This window comes from Rosa rugosa, chromosome 2, assembly GCF_958449725.1.
Source record: "Rosa rugosa chromosome 2, drRosRugo1.1, whole genome shotgun sequence".
Taxonomy (NCBI): domain Eukaryota; kingdom Viridiplantae; phylum Streptophyta; class Magnoliopsida; order Rosales; family Rosaceae; genus Rosa; species Rosa rugosa.
In genome coordinates, this window is record NC_084821.1 from 50,934,979 (window position 1) to 50,958,357 (window position 23,379).

Consider the following 23,379-nt stretch of genomic DNA (forward strand, 5'->3'; position numbering starts at 1 on the left):
CTGCTACACCTAGATGCTGAAAGACAGAATCAAGAACCAAACCTCTTCTCCTAGTGAAGCGTTGATTTAGACCTAACCAACCAAAACTAAAGCCTCATTGTAGCTCTGGTCATTTTCTAAGTTTGAATAAAATTTAATGCAGTACATGTATAAGAGACTTGATCGAAGTCGAACGCATGTTATTACTTGTTACTGTGATGGATTTCTTTGTGAGTATAAAAATAATGCAATGCAGTACATCCATCTGTTATACACTTATATGTACAAGCCATTAAGCTAAAATTGTTAATCAAGTAAACCACTCAGTGAAATCCTTGCTGTTTCTCTCTCTTGTTACATTTTTCTTCTTTAATCTCCCTTCTATCCGAAATGTGCTTTTGCAGCAAAAATCAATAGACACTATTTGGCTCATCAACATTTTGAATACCAAAAGAACGAAGACTACAGTTGTACAATATATATGGAAAGATACAGAGATTGAAAGGAAAGATAGCATACATTACAAAAGAAATTTAACAGTAAGGAAACAAAAGAATATGACCCAACAAAGGGGTTTTGTTCCCTCAGGCAGTAACTTCAGAATCAGCCGGGGTATACCAGCCTTTTTGGATCTCTACAGCCTTCTTTCTTCTGGCCAATCGAGACTTTCTGCGTGCTCCAGTATTCCTATGCAATGTTCCAACCTTCACTGCTTTGTCAATGATGGAGTATGCCTCACCGATAAGCTTCTCAATTGAAAGAACTTCTTCAGCCTGAGCATCTGGTTTCTTCTTGAGCACGTCTAAAGCTTCCAAAACCTGGAAAAGGTAGTCAAGAAAACAAATCATTGGTGTTCATGAATCATGAATTTAGAAAAATGAACTCCTGCAATACTAATATATTCATTTCCTCACTAGTAACATCACTAAAGAGATCCACATCAATTATGTGGAAATACAAAATTATTTTGCAACTAGGCATATAACACGACGGTCATCAACTAAATAAACATGACAAATCAGTATTCCTATCCAACTGAACTGTTAACAATTATTACTAACCATGTGTTGAGATCTCTCTCAACATTCATATATACACATTTTGAACAATTCAGCGTGCAGACATCTGACCACAAAAAAAGACTAGAAAATAACATGCATAGTAACAGACAGATATCACTTTCAAGTGGCTGAATAGATCAAACAACCAACAACCATTGAGCCAATATCTCAGATAAAGTGAAATTAATCAAAGCACCAAAAGCCAAGTCATGCCATGAATCAGGAAAGGTTATAGTGATGAAAAGCACAAAGGTCATTCCTGCATATTAACTGATGCATGACAACTATTGTGTAGCACACATAATCCTCTAATATATCGATATGCCAGTGTCAGAGTGAAACCCACCACTTAGTATAGGAGTCTGAAACAAAAGAATGAACAGAAACTTCTTTCTCCTCAATTTTTTGAGGCTCATCAAATAACAATTACCAACTTACAGGAACAAAAGAGTACAAGAAGATCTTTGAATGAAGTGTAGTTATTCTTATCTAATACAAAACCATTCATCATAAAAGTGACAGCACCCTACATCCTGATTCACACATTTTTTTTGTTCTTCTATACTAACTCAGCAATAGCTCATAGAACTTAATACTAATGCCCAGAATGTAATCTCCAAAAAAACAAAGAAGTAGCCTAAATATAGAGTATGTGTCACATTGCAGTAGTAAATCTCCAAGTGACTTTACAAAGCATCCTCTGAACATCAAAAGGTCAATAGACTCGATATAACATCATTTCTCACACAACCACACCAATGTTACACACACAAAAAAGAAAACAGCTCACTAAGCAACTGATAAGTTAGTATCTAATGAAATGGTAGTGATTTTATAAGAATTCATCAAACTCAGAAGTCATAGCATCTTCACATATTCACAAAAAAAAAAAAAAAAAATCCGAATAAATTTACTTCACAGAGAATGTAAATATGATAAGAAATGACCTTCTTCATCCTGGTTTTGATTTCCGACTTTCTGGACTTGTTGTAAATGCGCCTTTTCTCAGCCTGGCGAGCTCTCTTTTCAGCAGAATCAGGCTTCTTGGTTGGAGCTGCCTCACAAACCACAGAGCGACGAACTGACCTCTGACTTGGGCTCACACACAAATACCCTGAAAATAGAAAAACCCACATATCAAATCCCAATCTGAATTAACAACTGGTCAGAAAAAACCAAAACTTTAGACCAGAAACAGAGAAACCCTCCACCCAAATGTGCTTAATTTACACTTGAAGACCCAATATATGAGAAAGTTTCAAACTTTGTATGAATGCGAAATTGAGAGCATTGATTTTACCTTTGGAGAAGAAATCGTGAGAGAGGTTAGCGGAGAAAGAGAGAGAAGGGAAATGGGTGGAAGCTGAAGAAGTAGAAGGGCCATTGAGGGAAAGGTTGCCGAACTTGGAAGGAAGGGCCAAGCAGGAAGAAGATAGGCAATGAAGAGCCATCTATGAGTGTCTCTTCCTCTCAAAAATTTGGAGCTCTGTACTGTGAGTGTTGTTGCTTCCTGTGATTTTATCCACTGCGATATGGAATTCCTCTTCTGTCCCTGCGATGGAGTTGGATAACGTGGAATTCCCTTTTTCTTTTTCTCTTTTGTCTGTTTTGGGTAAAATGATGGGACGAATTGATTTTTTGAACAAGCTAAATTCGAAACATCACTCGATAAAAGCTTAAAGAAGAATTTTATATTACCATTTGGTTATGTGCAGTGGCAAAATGAAAGCGCCTTGTCATATTTATAGATTAGCCATTGATCATTTTGCATTGAAAAAAAAGACTCGAGTTTGCTCTAAAGGATTTTTTTTTTTTTTCACTTTTTGTGAAATATCGGATTGTTTTAAAGTTGTCTCTCGTATTGACTCATGAGAGCCTTGCCTAGCAGCGGAAAGAATCGTTGCAAAAGAGGTTAGTTCACTCTTGACTAGGTCGTATGACTCTGTGATTCGTCGATTGAGAAACTGTAATTCTAATCACAATCTTTAGAGGATGAGCCGCCTTGACGCTTATATTCAATATATTGTATTGAACAACATTTCAATGTAACCTCTACTATCACCCCTTATAATAATGACCGTGAGGTTGAGGCTGGGATACATAATCAAAAAAAAGCCGTACAGCAAAGGTAGCCTCAACTGAATGACTCAAGTTGACACTGTTATTATCAGACAATAAACCTGTTTTTGTCACGCTTCACATTGGCCTACTGTATTGAAATACCCAAGTCCACAGCCTTTTACGGTTTTACCAACATGACAAGAAGCACGAAATGGCAGCAAGGGGTCAACTGGTGATTGACGTAAACATAAGGATCTTGGGTTTTCTGGGCTTAGTTGCGTATCAATCATATCAAATTGATTGGAGACTACCACTGTTACTTATCACATCACGCATTGAAGCCTTTGCACAGCAAAGTATGAGATCTTGAGCCTCTCCACCTATGGCAATGACAACTGATTCAAATACACGAGATAAATAGATCACAACTGTCTTCAACCTTAGGAGTTGGCAATTCAATAGCCGCGGTCTATTTCCAACTAAATTTGTTGTAAACAAAACACGTCTTAGAGGAATACTGAATCCAGGAATATCTGGTCATAAATGAACTCGGCAGATGAGAGCTAATTTGTTCTTTAAAGGAATGAGTCAGAACGCAAATTTTCAACTACACACCGTCACAGATGCATTGGAAGTTTAAACACAGGAACATCTGCTGATAGCAGAGTCAAAATCAGATAATCCAATTGTAGGGTAACATTGCAGCTGCCTTCAAGGTCTAAACCGAATAATATCTAAAAAAGCAATCCAAAGTTAAATTGTCACATTCTTTTTCAAAATCCATTCAATTGCATTTCAAGTAAAATCTAAAAGCGCATTTCATTGCAGACTAGCTGTTTGAACAAACTTTTGTATACAACAGGTGTTAAAAGTAACTGCAAGCTGCACAAAGTTGCTGATGTTAATCTAGAATCTGTCGGCTGTCACCACTATAGGTTGAGCTTCATGATGCTTTCTAGCAAGATAGGGACCCAGTCTCACAGCTTCATGCAACTGCATGTAATAAGGGAGGAATAAGAGAAAATACACAAGGCAGCATAAACCGATTCAATTGATTGGTTGCTTACAGAAGATTAGAAAGACTGATTCTTATATAGGTTATAAAGAAAGAACAATTATTTGCTTTTAATGACCAATTATTTTAGCAATTTTAGTTTTCTGTTCTGCTATAATTCCTTTTGATGGCTTAGCAACTCTAACCCACATAAGCCAATCCACATATACAGAAGACTCCTAACTAGAATACATGGATCAAATTATATATTTGTAACATGATTTATGCTGCAGCTTGTATGCGTTAGGTCTGACTGGCCGAACTAAATTAGTTAGGGATCCAGAAAACTTTTCCCACTCTTATTTAAGCAAAAGGAATGAAAAGTAATTAGTATAGAGCTGACCTTTGCCGCAATCCCACCAAGCGCTGGGTCGCTTGAAAGCTTACTTGACATGTTAAAAGCCGTATGGATAGCCTTGCAACAATTATATCTTGCTTCCATGCCTGAACAAAAAGTTTCGTTTATAATATTAGTTTGAAGAAAATTATTTCACACAGTTGACTTTTGAAATCGAAAAGAAGAGAGGAGCAGTAATTTAAGTCCAAAAGAGAACCAGAAAACATATGATCTGGTAAATTTTGAAATATACAACTCAAATTAAACGAAGAAAAAAAAGAACATCTACATTGTCATACAGGAAAAAATTAAAGAGATTCTGGTGCTGTGATCATGAAATGGGTGTGTATCCTGTCAATTTCACTCTTGAGAGCACATTTAGTGCAGACGTGGAGTGACCACAAATTATAAATTCAGCTCATCCAGATAGGTATTGGTTTTATTTTCATAATTCAACATTACACCAGCGTCAATGTGCCATCAGCTGGAGCACAGTTTAATAGCAATTTCGGAGGAAGGCACTTATTTTAGGGCTGATTCGCTTCAACTTATCAAGGAAAACCCAATTTCATGTAATTACTATTTCATTATAAGAATTGCAACTATACACACAATCTGCAGGCAAAGGTGATAACTCGACAAGTATTAAAGTCTATGAAAGGGAAACTGCCAAAAAAAAAAAAAAAGGGACTATGTAAGAGAAGGACCTAGTTTTGTGGTTTCAGTAGTGGCATCAGTCACTATATTTATTATCTCTTGCTTTGAGCAAATCTCCATGAGGCACCATGGGCGAGCCGCCAACCCAGTCAGCACTCTATAACCCTGCAATAATACATCCACCATAAATAACAAAACACGGTAAACCTTTATATTTTCAGTAAGGTGAACTTTTTTATGTCATCTCTATTTCCATTCTCTATCTACATTGCCACATATGAAGCATCAGCATATCCTTGTTCTTTCCACAATTTTAAGAGGTAGTGTGTTGTGAAGAGTGATTAGCATAACAAGCAATACAAATAAAGGAAAGTCCAGTAAAAGTAAATATCATAGTTTCAGATGATCTATATAACATAATTGAAAGGTACTTCCACATAGCTCCAATTAGAATATCTGTTTAGTAGTCATTATATAAAAATGGTGGCCTAACTGGGGTCGATAAACTAATTCCCTGTTCATAAAATTTAATAGTTGATGCATTCCTACAGAAAAAGAAAAAACAAAAACAAAAAGACCCATAATTCATGATTTTAGAAACCTCACCGCCAAACGAGTCTCTGGATCCTGTTGGAAAACTGAGAGGAATACACCCTGTCAATTGCATCGAGAACTGAGTACAACTCCCAAGTATCAAAATATAATAAACTTGAAGTGATTTGATAGATAACACTTTTTGACTCGATCAAACAGACCAACTTTTGCACAGGCCACCTGCACTCAAGTGCCAGGGGCTTCTTGACTGGAATAATAATATCAAACAGTGCTTATGGTTAAAACAGTAAGAAAGGACAAAAAAACTGCTCACTGATGGTGTCAACTTTGAGCTCTTGGATGCGGTTTCATAAATCAAGCGTCGTAGGCTTTCTTCTGCATCACTAGTCAGTATTATGCTGTTCTCAGATCGAGTTTCTCCAGCGATGTTTGCAAGGGCATGCAAGGCAGCCTGTATTTGCCATAAAAATAAAAATAGAACATCAAAGAAGTGTCAGACAAGGTAAAGTACAACAGGTACTATCTCTGATCATCATCAATAATTGCACAAAGTACAAAAAATACAAAATAAATAAAATAAAAAAAGATAAAACTGTACTCAGTATACTATTAGGAAACATCTTAGATTCCCCTCTTTACAATCCAAATATTCATCTTATTCTGGCAAAGAAAAAAGTCAGCGGAATAGTGGATACATCGATGAATGAAATCGAGCTCCAAAAGATTAAAGATAGCTCTGTATGAGATGTGAATGTGTCTGTACCTAAGGACGGCACAAGTACTGTAGAGTTCATAAAACACGAGACATATGTGGCCCTCATAAACACTGGGTATGATCCAAATCGTTTAGCTTTTAACTATGACACTCCCCCATTTTTATTTTAACTAGTAAGCAGCTATTTCATTGTCAACAGCTAACAGGAATCATAATATAGCATATTCCTCACTTGCTATCTTTGAGCGTTCATAACCTTGTATTACTTTTTTGGAGAAGTGTAAACCATGAACAATACCTTATTTCAACGACTACTTATTCTCCTCCCTACTTTTATGCATAAATACATTCATGATAAAGACTAATAGGTTGCTAAATTAGTTATCACTGTGGGAGTATTTCAATCAAGGATCCAAGAATAAAAGGTTAGCTGAAGCTGAATTCACTAGTAATTGCCAGACAGCCACACACACACACATGGCAGAACCTTTCAAACTGAATCAATTGGCAAATTAATACAGGATAAGGAACAGAAAAGGGGAGAGAGAGAGAGAGAGAGAGAGGAGGATGAAGTTAAAAAAAGCAACCAAAGGATGAGAGAAAAAAAATATATCTATACACACACGTGTGTGTGTGTGTAATATATATATACAGTAAAAAGAGTAGATGCACTGACCAGTTGTCTACCATGTCCCTGCCTATCAAAGGCAGAATAGATAACATGTCTTGCAGCTGGTGGTGAGCTTGACAGTAGCAATTGCGCTCCTTGCATTGCTAAGAGCACCCAGAAATAACAGCTATCAGTATTGAGTTCTTAAGGAACACAGATTTGTTCCACACTATAGAATCTGATTTCCAAGAGTACAGCAAGTAGTGCATACTTACATGACCCTATTTGACCCAGAGCTTCAAGAGCAGATTCACATTCATCTGCATCATGAGTTTCTGATGAATTGAGTATTCTATCTATGGCTAATACCACAGTCTTCACACCTGCAAAATCAAGCAATCGCTTACTACTCTTCCTAAGACATTAAAAATTATATCATTATCCAGAAATAACAAATCTCTAACATTTAGCCTATAAAATTATACTTTATTTGATATTTCTCAACATGTTCCAAAGAGAATAAATTGCATGCAGAAAAATAAAGCAACTATATAGAATGCATTAGATTCAATCCAGTATGGTAAGTTGCATAAGGTGTGCTAAAAAGATTATGTTAGTGTGGCTATTTCAACCTACTACGGACAGTTGGGGGAAATTGCAACTAGTGAATTTCAAGCATCTTTACTCAGGTGGAAAATTACCAAGCAAACAAGCTGGCCAACAGAAGTTATCAAAAGAGCATTACATCATCTTTAAGGGTGTCAACTAATGGAGCATTTGTGCTTCTTTCTCTCTGGGCCAGAAAATGGTATTATAAGTGCCTTAAAAGTGTGGGGGTGAAGTAAGAATGAATTGTTCTCTTAGGACATGTACACAGGCTTTTAATGAGTCATAATGCTAAAGGCAAAAAGCTTAAGTGAATCTTATATTAAAGAGAATACAAAAGTTTATAGTATTTCAAAGAGAAAATCACTTCTCTGGAAATGATGTAAATGGCAATTCTTCAAATTAAAAGTCCCCAAGCATTTGTAACACTAGAGAATGAATATAAATCTTACTAGATTCATCAGACAAAATGTAATTCTCATTCGACAGCAGTCTTCCACCAATCATCATCGCCCTTGATTTTAGAATTGAGTCCATTGACTGGTTGCTAAAATGCATACAAGTGAGCTGTAATATTGTGTCTATCATAGTTTCTAAGAACTTAAAATGACATAAAATGAAATTGATAATAAGAGCATATTCGGCACAACTATATACCTTATTATAGAACTAAGCAGCTGCAGAAGGGTGCTTGTTGACAAAAAAACTCTACCGTGCTTGATCTCTGATAACTTCATCATTTGATAACATGTAAAATCAAGATCTAAATCCCACAAAGATAACTATCAAGGAAAAGAGACTCGAAACAAAAACAAGATCACAGAAGTTTGAAATTGTTTATCAATTCTAAAACAAAATTATGTATTTCAAAATATCATTTAATCAGAAATAATCAATAAAAAGCAAGAGCCATTTTTCTATCATATTAGAGTCCTAGAATATTTTTGTGGACCTTCTCTACTTCATGTCTGTATATTCAAATTTTATTCATATCAGACTGCTGAATTCTACATACAAACATACAAAGCTTGCAGGGAATGCACCACCAAAGGAGCAACTTAAGAGAGAAAGAGCTTCAAAGAAAGGCATGTGAATTGTGTGTGCCGCATTTCCGGGGAGAGAGAGAGAGGGGGGGGGGGGGGGGGGGGGGGGTGGGGAAGAATTGTAGATAATCAATGACCAACCTCATACAAAAGCTCCATAACAGTTAAGGTTGCAAGGGTATCATTGGAGTTAATTTCTGCTTCGAAAAGTCTAAGTAGATTTGACTTTGAAACCACTGATGCCACATGGGGGGAGACAGAGAATAGCTTCACAATTAAAGCCAAAATTCGAACCCGTCCCTGAAAATCATTAATATGATTTAGGATAAGGAAAAGTTGAACAGAGAAAATACATGACTGAGATCAGAATAGACCATGGAAGTTTGTACAAAGACCCTAAATGGGTAGAAACAAATTTTGACTCAAGTAATTGAGACAAATATACAGCTATCTAAGAATTTAAGACAATGAAAATATCCCAAATTCTTATTAATCCGGAAAAACAGAACATAATTGTAACTACTTTTACAGTTCGTCTACTAAAAGAGGGGTAAGTTATAAAATTTCTAATTATGTGTAAAACTCACAAAGTACCAATCACCCTACCAGTGATGAGCATTCAGATGCTAACTTTCCAAGATGTGTAGCTTCATTGGTATTAGCTGGGAAAACAATATCCTACACATGACAGCGAAGGATTTCAATAGGTTGTCACGGACCATACTCAATGTAAGAACATTTAATAAGTAGCTCAAAAAATGCTATAATCATACTATGCCTGCTGGACTACCAGCTATATTCTTTATTGCTTCAGTTGCTACAGTTGTAACTTGTTCATTTCTACATATCAAAAAGAAACATCGTCATAAATATATATTCATGAAGTAACTTACAAAAATAAGATAGGAACCAGTAGAAGCAATTTGACCCAAATAGATTCTTATCAAACAATAAAAAAACCAAGTTTTGATCAAACAATAACAATATTGAAACTTACCCATTGACTAGGCAATCAAGCAATAGAGGATATATATTGTTGTCAATTATAAGATGTGCAGAAACAGCATCTCCATTCACACTTTCGAGAAGGCGAGTAACCTAAATGTGCCATTTAAGACGTCAGACTAAATTACTTGAAATACACTATATTACATTAATTCCTAGCCAAGACACCCAAGAAACAAATGGAAAGTATACAGAACTTAAAGAGATATCATCATAAAGCAAAGATGCATAACGAATAATGATACATACCGTTTTACAAGCTAAAGATTTGACTTTCTGAGAATCTGCCGTCAGACCAACTTGTATGAAAGGCTGAAGGAAAAGCAAAGAGAAATGCTTCAGCGTCTAATCTAGAACCCATAAGACATTCTATATACAAATGTTTCTTCTTCATTAGTGAAGATCAAACCTCTTCCGAGTGCAAAAATACAAAGGAATACGGTACAGTCTTAAATTCCAATGTTCACAGACAAGTAGTAGTTGAATTTTAATCGAATTCAGTAAAACCCCGGCATCATTTTCCACAAGAAAGTAAGCTGAATAATCATAAGCAGTTCGCTCCAAAATGCAGGCGTACCATATACTGTGGGATGAGAGAAGCACCATATCTTGTTTTGAAAATACATTCCAAAACAGCAACCAAGGTATTTTCTAAACCAGGCACATCGGCTTTCGTCTGTAAAGCACTGCAAGCAAGAAACATAATCACTCCACAAACATAAGCACCATATCACCACACAAATTCCGCCATACACAAACACAGAGAACAAAAATCGAAACCGAAAACCAGACGAAATTGAAATATAAAGAAATCGAAAGCAAAGAAGGTTACTTGAGGATGACAGGAAGAGGGAAGCGGTCCAGAAATTCCTTGGCTGAAGCGTCGGTTTGAACTCCTGGAAGAAGAAGAGAATGGTGTTAGTTCAAACAAGTTGATGAAATTGAAATAGAGAAGTGATCGATCGGAAATAGTTTTACCGGGATAGTTTGCGAACTCTGAAGCAGCTTCGAGAAGCTGAGCTGGATCGTCGACCGAGAATTCTTCCTCCATAGCCTAAACACTCACTCGCACTGAACCACTGTGTGCCTGTGGGTGAAATGGAAAAGAGAAAGAGAGCGGTGCAGCAATGGGCTTTGACACGCGTTGAGTAGGCAGCAAGACACCTGCGAATGACACGCGTCGGTGATTTTGTGGATTGGGCCAAGATGTGGAGTCCAGCAAAGTAAGGCAGAGATGGCCCAAATGTTCTTTCCGCCAATGGCCCAGACATATATAAATGTTCGCTACTATTTTTTTTTTTTTTTTGCTTAACTTCATCTTATGATGATAGTGAGAACTGCGTATATTACCTCCACAACTATTCCGGTCAGAGCTACTTGTGCGCTATCTCGCTTACTCAAATGCCTAAGCGTGATATAGAAAGATGATGTTAGATCAAATATGGACTTAACACATATCATCATAAAGTAATTGATGATTAGCTAAATGTCAAACCTAGTTTAACATGGATACAAACTAGTAGCTTAATGAAGAAGTGTATCAATTCATTAAGGTTGGTAAATGAATTCAGTTTTTGCTTGGCATGAAAATCGTTTTAGGGTTTTGCAAAACAAACATAAATAAATAAAAAAATGTTTTTTGCTTTACGGGTCAAGTAACTGATCAGGTAACTGACCAAGTAACTGAAGGTACCTGACCAAGGTAAGTTACTAAATCAAGGGTTTTTTTTTTTTTTTTTTTTTTGCTGCATCTGGATATCAAATTCATGCTTCCGCTGTGATTTTTAGCAGCAAAATGGGGAAAAAGCAAAAACAGGTTTTTCTGTGAAATTGATTTCGATTCATAGCATGATAATTGAGTTTTTGATTGTGCTCAAGAACCCTAGTTGCATTCCCGGTGTGCGTTAGGCTAGAGTAGATGGTGACCGGATGAAATTTACAATTTCTTGATTGTTCTATGGTTTCTTGGAATCGAACCAATTTTGGTTATGCTTGAATATGCATGTTGAATTGATTGATGATATGGTATTGTATATGTGATTGTGTAAAATTGTATGAAGAACAAGAATCTCCCAGAAATTGTTTACACATTGTTAAAGTTGACAGATACAAGAGCTTAATTTTCTTACAAGGATGAATCTGGATAGAATATAAAGTAAAAGAGCTCATATGTTTTGTGGTTTTCTGTTGGCATAAGTGATTATGGTGCACAAAGCATTCTTCATTGATGTTGGCAGAAAACACTGATCAGGTAACTGACTAAGTAACTGGTCAGGTAACTGACCAAGTAACTGGTCAGGTAACTGATCAAGTAACTGGTCAGGTAACTGATCAAGTACCTGATCGAGTAACAAAACTGAAATTGTGTTTTGTGTTTTAAAACTATGCTTCAGGTTTATCTTCCAAAGAAGTGGTCAAGTATGGTTTTAGAATACAAAACAGCAATATGCATGCTTGATGAAAATAAATACGGATACTTCGAAATTTTTCTTCTGTCTAAAGATGTGGATAAATTTCTTTGGATAACTTGTTTTCATTGAACATGGCATATTGATAAAGAACTCCAGGATGTTATGCTTCTGCTCAAAAGTGTTGCTTAACATTATTTTTTGTTATGGACTGACATGAATGCAAGTGTGGATTGTTTAGGTTTTCTGTATGTTCTTGTTTTGGTTGCTTAAAGCTTAATAAGACACAGAAAACTTAAAGTTAATTTTCTTTACAAATTAAGAACTCACATGAATTTTGTTTTGCTCCTTAGGTAACTCCTACATGAACTTGAACAGTGTCTTGATGTTAACTGGAACCAACTATAGAGCTTGGCTAGACTCTGTAGAGAACTATATGGGAATGCATGAGAACATAGACTGTTGCTTTACTGAGGATAAGCCTGAAGAGTTGAATGAAAAGAGCACCAAGAAAGATACTGACCTTTACAAGAAGTGGCATAGATCCAATAGAATGGCTAAGAACCTCATTCGTACCTCCATGTCTAAAACTGTCAAGGGAAGTATAGAAGAGCCTGAGCTAGCATCAGATTTTCTAGAACTCATAGGTGCTAAGTTTAAAGAAAGTGAAAAAGCAGAAGCAGCTAGGCTAACAAAGGAGTTTCATGATTTGAAGTACATGGGTTCAGGGGGAGTTAGAGAGCATATTATGAAGATGATCAATATAAATGGCAAACTCAGGGAACTCTTGATGGGGGTTAGGGATGAGCAAGTAGTGCATTATGCACTACATTCCTTGCCTAACAGTTTTAGTCATCTTAGGACCAGTTACAACTCTCAAAAGGGAAACTGGACTCTAGATGAACTTATATCCATCTGTGTGGATGAGGAATCTAGGATCAAGGAAGAAAAAGAACCTGCTACAGCCATTAACCTCATTGAGAAGCCTAAAAGGAAAAAGCCCCATAATAAGCTCAAGCCTATCAAAGCCATAACTAAGAGTTCAACAGCTGCAGTGGCCAAGGAAAACAGGCCATTTAGGTTCAAGTGCTACTTTTGCAAAAGAGTAGGACACATGAAAAATGACTGCACTGGCTATAAAAATTGGTTAGCCAAAAAGGGTAAGATTTTTTCTAATACAGTTTTTTCTTTAGAAATTAATCTTATAAATGTTGAACCACAGTCTTGGTGGATAGATTCAGGCTCACCTATTCATATTACTAATTCTTTGCAGGGATTCATAAGGAGGAGAATCCCAAAAAGTGATGAAGTGAACCTGTGTGTAGGCAATGGCATGAGAGTGGCAGTCAAGGCTATTGGAACCTTAAAGCTCGATTTAGGATTAGGAAAATTGTTAGTTCTGGACAATGTTTTTTATGTACCTTCCATGAGAAGGAATTTGGTTTCAGTTTCTCTTTTAGTAAAATCTGGTTGTACGTAGACTTGTTATGGATAGTAACGGAATTTTTATTTCTAAAAATTCTGTTCAAATTGGTTCTGGTGTTATTATGAATGATTATTTACCGTTAAATTGTTCAATGGCTCAACAAGAAATTTTATTTGTTGAAAATAACACAAACAGTACTAGCACTTTAACAGGTGTTAAAAGAACCAAACTAAATGAAAAGTCTGCATTTTTATGGCATAGAAGACTCGGCCATGTTTCAAAAGAGAGACTGAAAATTTTGGTGAAAAACAACATCCTAAATGAACTTGATTTTTCTGATCTAACAGACTGTGTGGAATGCTTTAAGGGAAAAATAACTAATACTAGAAAGAAGACTGCATATAGAAGCCAAAATTTATTAGAACTCATACACACTGATATATGTGGACCATTTAGGCATCAAACTATCTGTGGGAATGTGTATTTTATCACATTCATTGATGACTTTTCTAGATACAGTTATATTTATCTACTTTCAGAAAAGGCACAAGCATTGAAAGCCTTTCAAATCTTTAAGTCTGAGGTAGAAAATCAACTAGAAAAGAAAATCAAAACAGTAAGATCAGATAGAGGTGATGAATTCTATGGAAAGTACACTGAATCCGGCCAACAAAAGGGTCTATTTGCCTTGTTTTTGCAAGACAATGGAATTAAAGCTCAATACACAACACCCTATAATCCACAACAGAATGGTGTTGCAGAGAGAAAGAATAGGACTCTTTTGAACATGGTTAGATGCATGATGTGTACAACTGGTTTGCCTAAATTTTTGTGGGGTGAGGCTTTAAAAACTGCAAATTATATTTGCAACAGGACACCTTGCAAAGCCATAGAAAATACTGCTTTTGAGCTTTGGTGTGGCAGGAAACCTAGTCTTCATCACTGCCATGTTTGGGGATGTCATGCAGAAGCTAGGATTTATAATCCAAGCTTGAATAAACTTGACCCCAAAACTGTTAGTTGCTATTTTATAGGTTATCCAGATAAATCTAAAGGCTATAAATTATATTCTGCTCATTATTCACCTAGAATTTTTGAAACACATCAAGTAAAGTTTCTAAGTGAAAAAGTTCACAATACAAACCTTGAGGATTTAACCTCAGATTTTGAGGAAATTGTGTCGGTTGAGAATATAAGTGTTGTATTGCCTTTAGAACAAGATGTAACTGATCAAGTCACTGGTCGAGTAACTGATCACGTACCTATCCCTGATCAAGTAACTGGTCAAGTAATTGACCATGTAACTGACCAAGTAACTGTACCTGGTCGAGTAACTGACCATGTAACTGACCAAGTAACTGTACCTGGTCAAGTAACTGGCCACGTAACTGGTCAAGTAACTGATCAAGTACCTGAACAAATCCCTAATAAAGAACCTCAAAATCCTCCAGTAGCTCAGCCTAGAAGATCACAGAAAGCAAGAAAACCAACTTATGGAGGGGAAGAGAGTGACTACATTGTTTATCTGCAAGAACCAGAAATTGAAATGGACTGTGCAGAGGACAACTACATTTAATCAGGCCATTGAAAGTAGTGAATCTCATCAATGACAGCTAGCGATGGAAGCAGAAATTAATTCCATGAGTCAAAATGCAGTTTGGGAATTAGTTGAACCTGACCCCAACCAGAAGCCTATAGGTTGTAAATGGGTTTTCAAAACCAAAAGAGATGCAAATGGCAATGTAGAGAGACATAAAGCAAGATTAGTTGCCAAAAATTTTACACAGAAGGAGGGCATTGATTTTACTGAGACTTTTTCTCCAGTTTCTACAAAAGACTCGTTTAGAATAATCATGGCTTTAGTTGCTCATTTTGATATGGAGCTACACCAAATGGATGTTAAGACAGCTTTTTTGAATGGTGAACTAGATGAAGTGATTTATATGAGGCAGCCATAAGGTTTTGTGCAAGCTGAAAGTGAAAACTTAGTATGCAGGTTAAGAAAATCAATTTATGGCCTAAAACAAGCTTCTAGACAGTGGTACAAGAAATTTGATTCCGTGATTTCTACTTTTGGATTTACAGAAAATCTTGTTGATGAGTGTGTTTATTTGAAGACAGTTGGGAACAATTTTATTTTCCTAGTACTCTATGTCGATGATATACTTTTGGCTAGCAGTAACATTAAACTGCTTAAAGACACTAAGAATTTTCTGTCAAAGAATTTTGACATGAAAGACTTAGGAGAAGCATCTTATGTACTAGGTATTGAGATTAAAAGGGATAGGGCACAGAGACTACTTGGTTTGTCTCAACAGAATTATATTACCAAAGTTTTGAAGAGATTTGGTATGGAGAAGTGTGCAGCAGGAGAAGTTCCCATGTCCAAAGGAGATAAGCTGACCAAGAAGCAGAGTCCCAAAAGTGATGTTGAGAAAGAAAATATGGAGTCAAAACCTTATGCTAGACTTGTAGGAAGTCTCATGTATGCACAAGTCTGCACTAGGCCAGACTTGTCTTTTGCAGTAGGGATTTTGTCAAGATTTCAGTCTAATCCAGGCCATGAACATTGGGTAGCTGGGAAAAAAGTGTTGAGGTACTTGCAGAGAACCAAGGGTTATATGCTAGTTTATAGGCAAGTGGAGGATCTAAAACTCGTTGGGTTTTCAGATTCGGATTTTACAGGGAATTATCCAGACTCCAAGAAGTCGACTTGTGGATATGTATTCATGCTTGCAGGAGGTGCTATTTCTTGGAAAACCATGAAGCAAACTCTTGTTTCAACTTCTACTATGCAAGCCAAATTTATTGCAGTATATGAAACTGTGTGTGAAGGACTTTGGATTAGGAATTTTCTCATGCAGACCAAAGTGTTGAGTCACATTGTGGCAAACACACTTGTGATTTATTGTGATAATGAAGCAGCTGTTTTCTTTTGCAAGAATAGTAAAAGGTCAAATAATTCTAAACACATTGATTTAAAGTATTACAATGTTAGAGAAAGGGTTAAGCATGGTGAAATAGCTGTTTTGAGTATTGACACAAATTCACAGCTAGCAGACCCCTTCACCAAGGCCTTGTCAGTGGCTGCATTCCAGAAGCATACAGCAAGCATTGGAATTTTAGCTAATTTAGATGCTTAGGTTCAGTAGAGAGTTAGTCCAGTTGGAGCAATTTAAATTTCTAAGGTTTCTGAGTTATTGTATTTCCTTGAGTTGTGGATTTCCAGTTTATTATCACAACTTGTTTGTAATGACAGATTTTATTATTATCAATAAATTTTTGAGGTATTTCCAGTTATGATTTTGCTGCAGCTTTATTGTTTTATTTTGGAAATTATCATCTTGTTTTGAATATTGTACTTGCTATCAGATAGCTTAAATCATGTTTAGCATGATGTTAAGGTTCAAGCAATAATTTTAAGCCATCAGTGTTCAGTAAATTTGCTTGAGTTTCTGGTTTAAGAAATATAAAGTAGGATCTAATATATGTTTACTTGTTGATACACATTAACATATATTATGTCACTTCTGGTTGAACATATGTAGATTGCAGGAGCTTGTGTTTGTGGTTTTGAAACTCTGCATTTTTGTTAAAATGTATACTGTTTCTTGCTCTGCATAAGTAACTGTGATCTGACCATGTTGGAATGGATTTTCGATTTGAGTTTGTCATCTGGCGCGCACTTCAGTAAGTTAAGTAGGTTTTGATGTTCTCTGGTGCAAATCATCGAGCATGATATGTGTGAGTCCAAGGGGGAGATTGTTAGATCAAATATGGACTTAACACATATCATCATAAAGTAATTGACGATTAGCTAAATGTCAAACCTAGTTTAACATGGATACAAACTGTAAATCAATACTAGTAGCTTAATGAAGCAATGTATCAATTCATTAAGGTTGGTAATCCATTGCTTAGTCTACAAGAAAGACTACAAGATGTAATACATTAAGAATCTAACTAGGAAACCTAATCCGACAAGGAATGCTTTAATGGGAAGCTTCTTGAGGGTTAAGTCACCTATATAAATAAGATGAATTGGTCCCTGTTGCCACCGACGATTATTGCATTAGTTCTGTCCATTGAGAAGCAAGGTTGGTAAGCAACAGAAGACTATATTCTAGTGATCGTTGTTGTGCAGTTGTAGAGATGGAATCCATGCCAGTGATTGCTGAAGGTAAGCCTTGATCCCTTTTAGTGATTGTTGTCAAGTTATGGGCATATGTTGTGAGCATGTAATTATGGTTTTACAGATGACACATTCGAGGTTAAAAGTCAAGACCCTCAATAGCTGAACAAGGTGGCTTAGGTAAGAAAAAATTATTGTTTGAACCAGATTTGGGCATTCTCATAAGCTTGATGACTATTGTAAATACATGTTAAGGTGGCTCAGGTAAGTAAAGATGAATCGTTTTCTACATCTTTTCTTAGAGTTGTTATAGGCATTGTAAACAATCAGAGTGTCAATTAATGGAGCTTCTTTTTTTTTCAATTTTTAAACAGATTGGATTGATGTTTCGGCTGCAATTCTCTAAAACTCTTTTTTAATTTTATCAAAGCAATGTAAGAGCTAGCTCAACGGCTCATCGCCCTCACTCAAAATTCATTAGTATAGAGATGATAAAAAAATGGTAGGCCAAGACCAAAAAAAAAAACAATGTACTAAAAGGAAAAAGTCAAGTTAGAAGATATCCTCCGATCAAAATATATAAGGTCAAGGAAGAATGCCTAATAGTTAAACTTAAAACAGCAAAAAAAAAAAATGTGCTAAAAGGAAAAAGTCAGGTTAGAAGATATCCCCCGATCAAAATATATAAGGCCGAGGAAGAACTTAAAACATTAGCAGTAAGGAGCACAGGAATAAGGTTCTTCCATTAATAAGGTAAATTTGCTTTCCTCTACCACGGTGTAGGTGGACCACGGTTATATTCGCGCGGGTGAACAGCACACGCGGTTATCTAGAGAGTGGATGAAGGAATCTGACGTCGTGGCACCCATGTTCCTACAACTGTACACGCCTGATTTAGGTTGTTCACTACTCGCCGACTTCGTCCCTTCTTGTTCCTTCCATGCTCCTCGAGGGTTCCCTCATCCTCTTCCATTAAACCACCTACACAACAGAGACCACTAAGGCGGAGTAGATCACATCCACAGCTCAACTAATCCAGCACCCAACCGTTGTACTCGGAGAAGTTGAGCTCCCTGGTGAAGAAGCTTTGCGTCTGTACTTGCTACTACTGGGCATGGTGGTGGTGATTGCTTTGAGATTGTACTTAGAGAACGGCGCACAGATTCTCCAATAAGCTACTGGAACTAGGGTGGTTATCAAACTAAATCGGCTTCGAGATGTGATGGTAAGTGGTACTGGGTCCTGAAGTCGTCGGACCCATGTTCACCGACTCCTTAACAACTTCAATTGTGCTGGTTGGGTTGTCGTTGATCCACAGCGACAACGGGTAGTTCTCGCCCTGATCGGCAGCGCCACCCATAGGCTAAGAACAGAATTCAAGGTCATTAAAATCAAACAATACTCGGACCTTGTTCATCATATCCGACCTCTGGAATATGAGCTCCGTCGAGCCCAATTCGACGACCCCATTCGCCGTTGGGACGCAGACCATAGCCTGTAGGCCACTTGACCTTGTCTAGCCCGCTGGCACGACGAGGAGGCGAGACGGTCCGGCCCGGGTTGGAATGAAAAAAAGCCTGACCCGGTGTCACGGCCCGAACTTTGCTATGTGCAAAGAGGACTGTGCAGCACTTACTAGCAAGCAAGTCAGCCAAGTGAGTACCTTGCAAGGAATAATGAAACCCACACGATATTAAATTAGTGCTAGCGGTAAGCAAGAACACAATTATATAAATGTTAGGCAACCACGAAGAACAATGAATAATCGAAAGAAAAGATCAAGGAGAAATCTCACGGGACACAGATGATTGAATAACTCTTCTTTTATTGATGGTAAGACGGTAAGGGAGGCAAAAGTACATGTGCTTACCTATACTAGTTCCGTAGTCCAAACTATGCCGACTAGGAACCCCTCTCTAAAGAGCATATCAGACTTAAATAACCAAGGCTGCGAGAAACATGCACTTGGTCGAGGGGACTAAATGTTAAATAAAATAAATTACATAAATTACCAAAACATTCCTAGCACACAAGCAACCAACCAAAGGCTTAACTAATGACCATGGACAAGGTTGCTTGTGGCATTACAAGTGCGGCCCCTAACACCCGGCAACCCGCCGCCGGTGACGAAGTTTTGGGTCATGGAAACAAGGAAGAATCATTATGTATCATTGACCTCCTGATCTACGACGTCGTCCTCAGTGGTGGTGTCGGCCCCGAAAATCAAATAGTTGAGGTCTGTCAGCACTTTCTTCCGGTACTCCTTGCCTCGATCTCTTCTTCCACATCGTACCGAACACTCCGGCATCTCCACCAACAACTCCCTCTCGATTGGGCCCACGACTCCCTAACCACGCTCAAGCTCATCTGCAAACTCCGCGGCATACGCAGCACCGGATAAGTCTGACCAAGAAGGGTTCTATGTGAATCTACATCTTTGCATAACCATTCGCGGTTAAGTAACCGCGCATGTCGGTCAGACGCGAATTTCAGCTTGGCATAGGTGGACCATGGTCCACAAAAGACTCATCGCTCATACAATAGTAAAAGCCAAAAATTATGTACCATCACAAGTCATGATTGAAAAGCACGAGCAATTTGTGCTCTTTCTTGATCTTCATCATCAACCCTAGGCAGATCAAAGACAATTAAGGTTTAACGTACAAAACTACAAATACATAACGACAATGCATGTATAAGAGGGCAAGACCTCATAATCCAAATACTATCCACATCCTGGAAAATGTAACAACCTAAATCAGAATCCATAATTATTCACTTCTGCTTCCACAAATTCCAAACCCTGGCTTTTAGTCTTTGGCTCCTTCTTGTTGTCTGGGTTCTTTCTCTTTGGCTTCAAACCCATACTTTCACCCTCTTCCAAAGTCCACTTTACATGCAAACTCTGCAAAACTTTCACCAAAATGGTACAACCCCGCGTGCTATGCCAATTTCATGCATATATATCATTGTACATTCCACCCCCCCCCCCTCTATTGGCCCCCCACCGATTTGAACCTTAATGTACAAAATTGGTGACCACATATGGGACCTCCACGATGGCCTCCCTCAACCTGGCAGAGAAGAAGAAAATCATGATAAGTCTTCACCCCAGTCGTGAGAAACTTTACTAATGGCATTGGTTGTTTAGATTTTCAGTTCGAATCCCACCAGAGTATCCCAATACTGGCATAGTCGGTTTAACCGACGACGGTTTCAATACGTTCCAATTCATAATTTGATCAAAGAAGGTTCGAAAATAAAATTGATCTAGGTTTTCAAACCCACAATTGATGATGCGCTACTTTTCAAAGAGGGATTTATGGGGTTTGGTTTCGGTGTTCTACACGTTTCGGTGTTTTACAAGTTGATCAAAGTAGAGGTTCCAAGGATGAATGGATTTGGATTCGATTGGGGTCTCGAAATGGATTTTAATCCCGTTTATCATGGCTAGTTTAATGGATGCATGATTTTTGGTTGGTTTCAGTTGCTGTCGTATCTCTCAAATAAATTTTCATTTATCTCATTAATTACTTTCGCAAGAAATGGACTTATGGATGCTCTTGTTAATTTTGACTTGTCTTCTGATGATTTTCTTTGGTGGGATTTGGGCCTAGATTTTATCAATACCTTGTGTCATAGAGCTTGTATGAGTTTCTTTAATTTCTGTTTTTACTTGAAAATTCTTTTATGCACCAACTGTGCAAAGTCACCGAACACATATATGATGATCTCAATTCTTGATAATTATAATTATTATTTTTTAAATCAAAAAGCGTATTTGATATAATCCAATGGCGTAGCTACATGAGCATTAGAATGGTCAATTGACCCTACATGTCTTAGATTTTTACATTTATATGAGAGAAATATAAACTATTTGACTCAGTTTGCCCCTTCTAATATGATAAAATATGTAGTTACTTTTAGCTAGTTTATGAGACCAAAGCAAAAACATTGCGTTTCTTTGTATCTATTTCTCTCATTTCCTCTCCTTAAGTTGGTTTATCTGATCCTTATTTATAGTGTGTTTTTTTAATTATTTATTATACAAAGAAATAAATTCTTTTTGTACAGTTAGGTCGTCCAATTTGTAGATTAATAGCTATGTAAGTTTGACCCCTCTTAACAAAGTTTCAAGCTACGCCACTGATGTAATCCAATAATCCATTCATGCAAGTGCATGTCGGTGCTTTAAATCTTTCTTTTTTTATTAGGCTTTTTGATTGCTTATTCTTTGTGGTTTCTAAGTCTGTTTCAGCGGTAAGGTTTGTCTTCTCTCCCTTGTATGTTTTCATTTTAGTTTACTCTGGTCATCTGGTGTAAGGTTAATGTCCTCCACAATCAAGGTGTAGTTCATCTTTATATTTTTTTTTAATAAATGGGAGGACTGGTGCTCTAACTTCAATCCAAAAAAAAATTGTGTTGTCCAATCCAGAATTGATGATTCTAGGTATTCAAAGAGGATAATGGGTTTCTTTGCCAAAAAAAAAAGTAGGGCTGGGCAGAAACCGAACCGGAGCCTCAAAACAGGCCGAACCGGCCCAGAATACCGGCTCGGGGACCGAACCGGATGAAACAAGGGTGGAAAAATGATATAACCGGACCGGACCAGAGTATTACAGTTCGAGACCGGTTTTAGCTATTGAACCGCCCGGAAATAACCGAACCAAACCGGATATTTAATATTTATTTAAATTAATATTATTTTACTTAATTTAGTATTATCTATATATTTTTAAATGTGCTGTCGAATTGTAATTGGTGGAAATCCAGGTACAGCTACTCCCTGATGCACTGGATTACTCTCAATGAGAGAAAACCCTAACATCAGCCTCTCAATCTCTCATTTCGACTTTGCCTCCTCCCGACCTCATCTCTCTCGACTCAACGAGTCAACGCCGACCTCTCCCCAGTTTCTCAGTTGACTGAAGACGCCTCGACTCGACGCCAATCGAAAACTGACGATGCCGACTAACGCTGACGACGCCGACGCCGACTGACGCTGACGACAACGGTCTTCTCAGCTCTCATCTGATCTAAGGATGGAATAGGTATGGAGAGTTAGTTCGATTTCGATTTCGAATTGATTTTGAGTAGGATTTTGGGTTCAGGTTGTTTGGGAGCATCAGTTTCAGATTGATCTTACTTGGGTTAAATTTTGGGTTCAGCTTGTTTCGATTTGATCTTAAAACTCCATGACTGGTTCTTGGAGATTGTTTAATCTTTTGATGAACAAACTCGATTCTCAGTTTCTTGGATGATTGTCTTTGTATATGAACTATTACCCTGCATCATTTTCCGTTTCTTGGGTTTGTTTGTGTCAAAAATGTTCTTTGTTGTTCATAAATTTGGCCATGTTTCATTTGTTAGTTTTTGAAGAATGAACTTGATCTTAGTTACTTTGCATTCTCTGAAAATGGGCATTGTTCTTAGCAGCTCGATTTTGGGTTCATCAGTTTCTTACTTACTGTTTGAGAATTGTAGTTTGATTGGGAATGTTTCGATTTACAAGTCTGTTTTTTATTTTACTGTCAGGGAAGTGGAGCATCGCAAACTCCCAATGTGACACCAACTGGGTCAAGCACCGGAACAACACCAACTGCTACAAGTGAAGCTGCTGCACCGCTTATGCTTCCTCCGCCACCACCTTCTGCAGCAGCTGCTCTAATTAGTGAAGCTGAGTATGTGAAGAGGAAGAACCAGTCTGCAGCATGGGACCATTTTGCG

At 37.3% G+C, this 23,379-nt stretch overlaps 2 protein-coding genes across 2 annotated transcripts; both read right to left on the minus strand.

Annotated features, from left to right (window-relative positions):
• Positions 1 to 402: 402 nt before the first annotated feature.
• On the minus strand, positions 403 to 2,547 carry LOC133732088 (small ribosomal subunit protein bS20c). The gene is made up of 3 exons (XM_062159552.1): positions 2,341 to 2,547; positions 1,988 to 2,154; positions 403 to 797 (listed from the first exon to the last, which is right to left on the minus strand). Exons 1-3 carry the CDS (start codon positions 2,489 to 2,491, stop codon positions 564 to 566), a joined length of 552 nt encoding a protein of 183 aa, XP_062015536.1. The 5' UTR covers positions 2,492 to 2,547; the 3' UTR covers positions 403 to 563.
• A 1,260-nt stretch (positions 2,548 to 3,807) lies between these two features.
• On the minus strand, positions 3,808 to 10,777 carry LOC133728054 (uncharacterized). Its single transcript, XM_062155476.1, has 17 exons — positions 10,662 to 10,777; positions 10,516 to 10,579; positions 10,261 to 10,369; positions 9,933 to 9,995; positions 9,676 to 9,776; positions 9,452 to 9,518; positions 9,285 to 9,356; positions 8,820 to 8,978; positions 8,293 to 8,366; positions 8,088 to 8,182; positions 7,305 to 7,412; positions 7,096 to 7,193; positions 6,018 to 6,155; positions 5,756 to 5,803; positions 5,200 to 5,314; positions 4,499 to 4,599; positions 3,808 to 4,094 (listed from the first exon to the last, which is right to left on the minus strand). Exons 1-17 carry the CDS (start codon positions 10,732 to 10,734, stop codon positions 4,008 to 4,010), a joined length of 1,572 nt encoding a protein of 523 aa, XP_062011460.1. The 5' UTR covers positions 10,735 to 10,777; the 3' UTR covers positions 3,808 to 4,007.
• Positions 10,778 to 23,379: the final 12,602 nt, after the last annotated feature.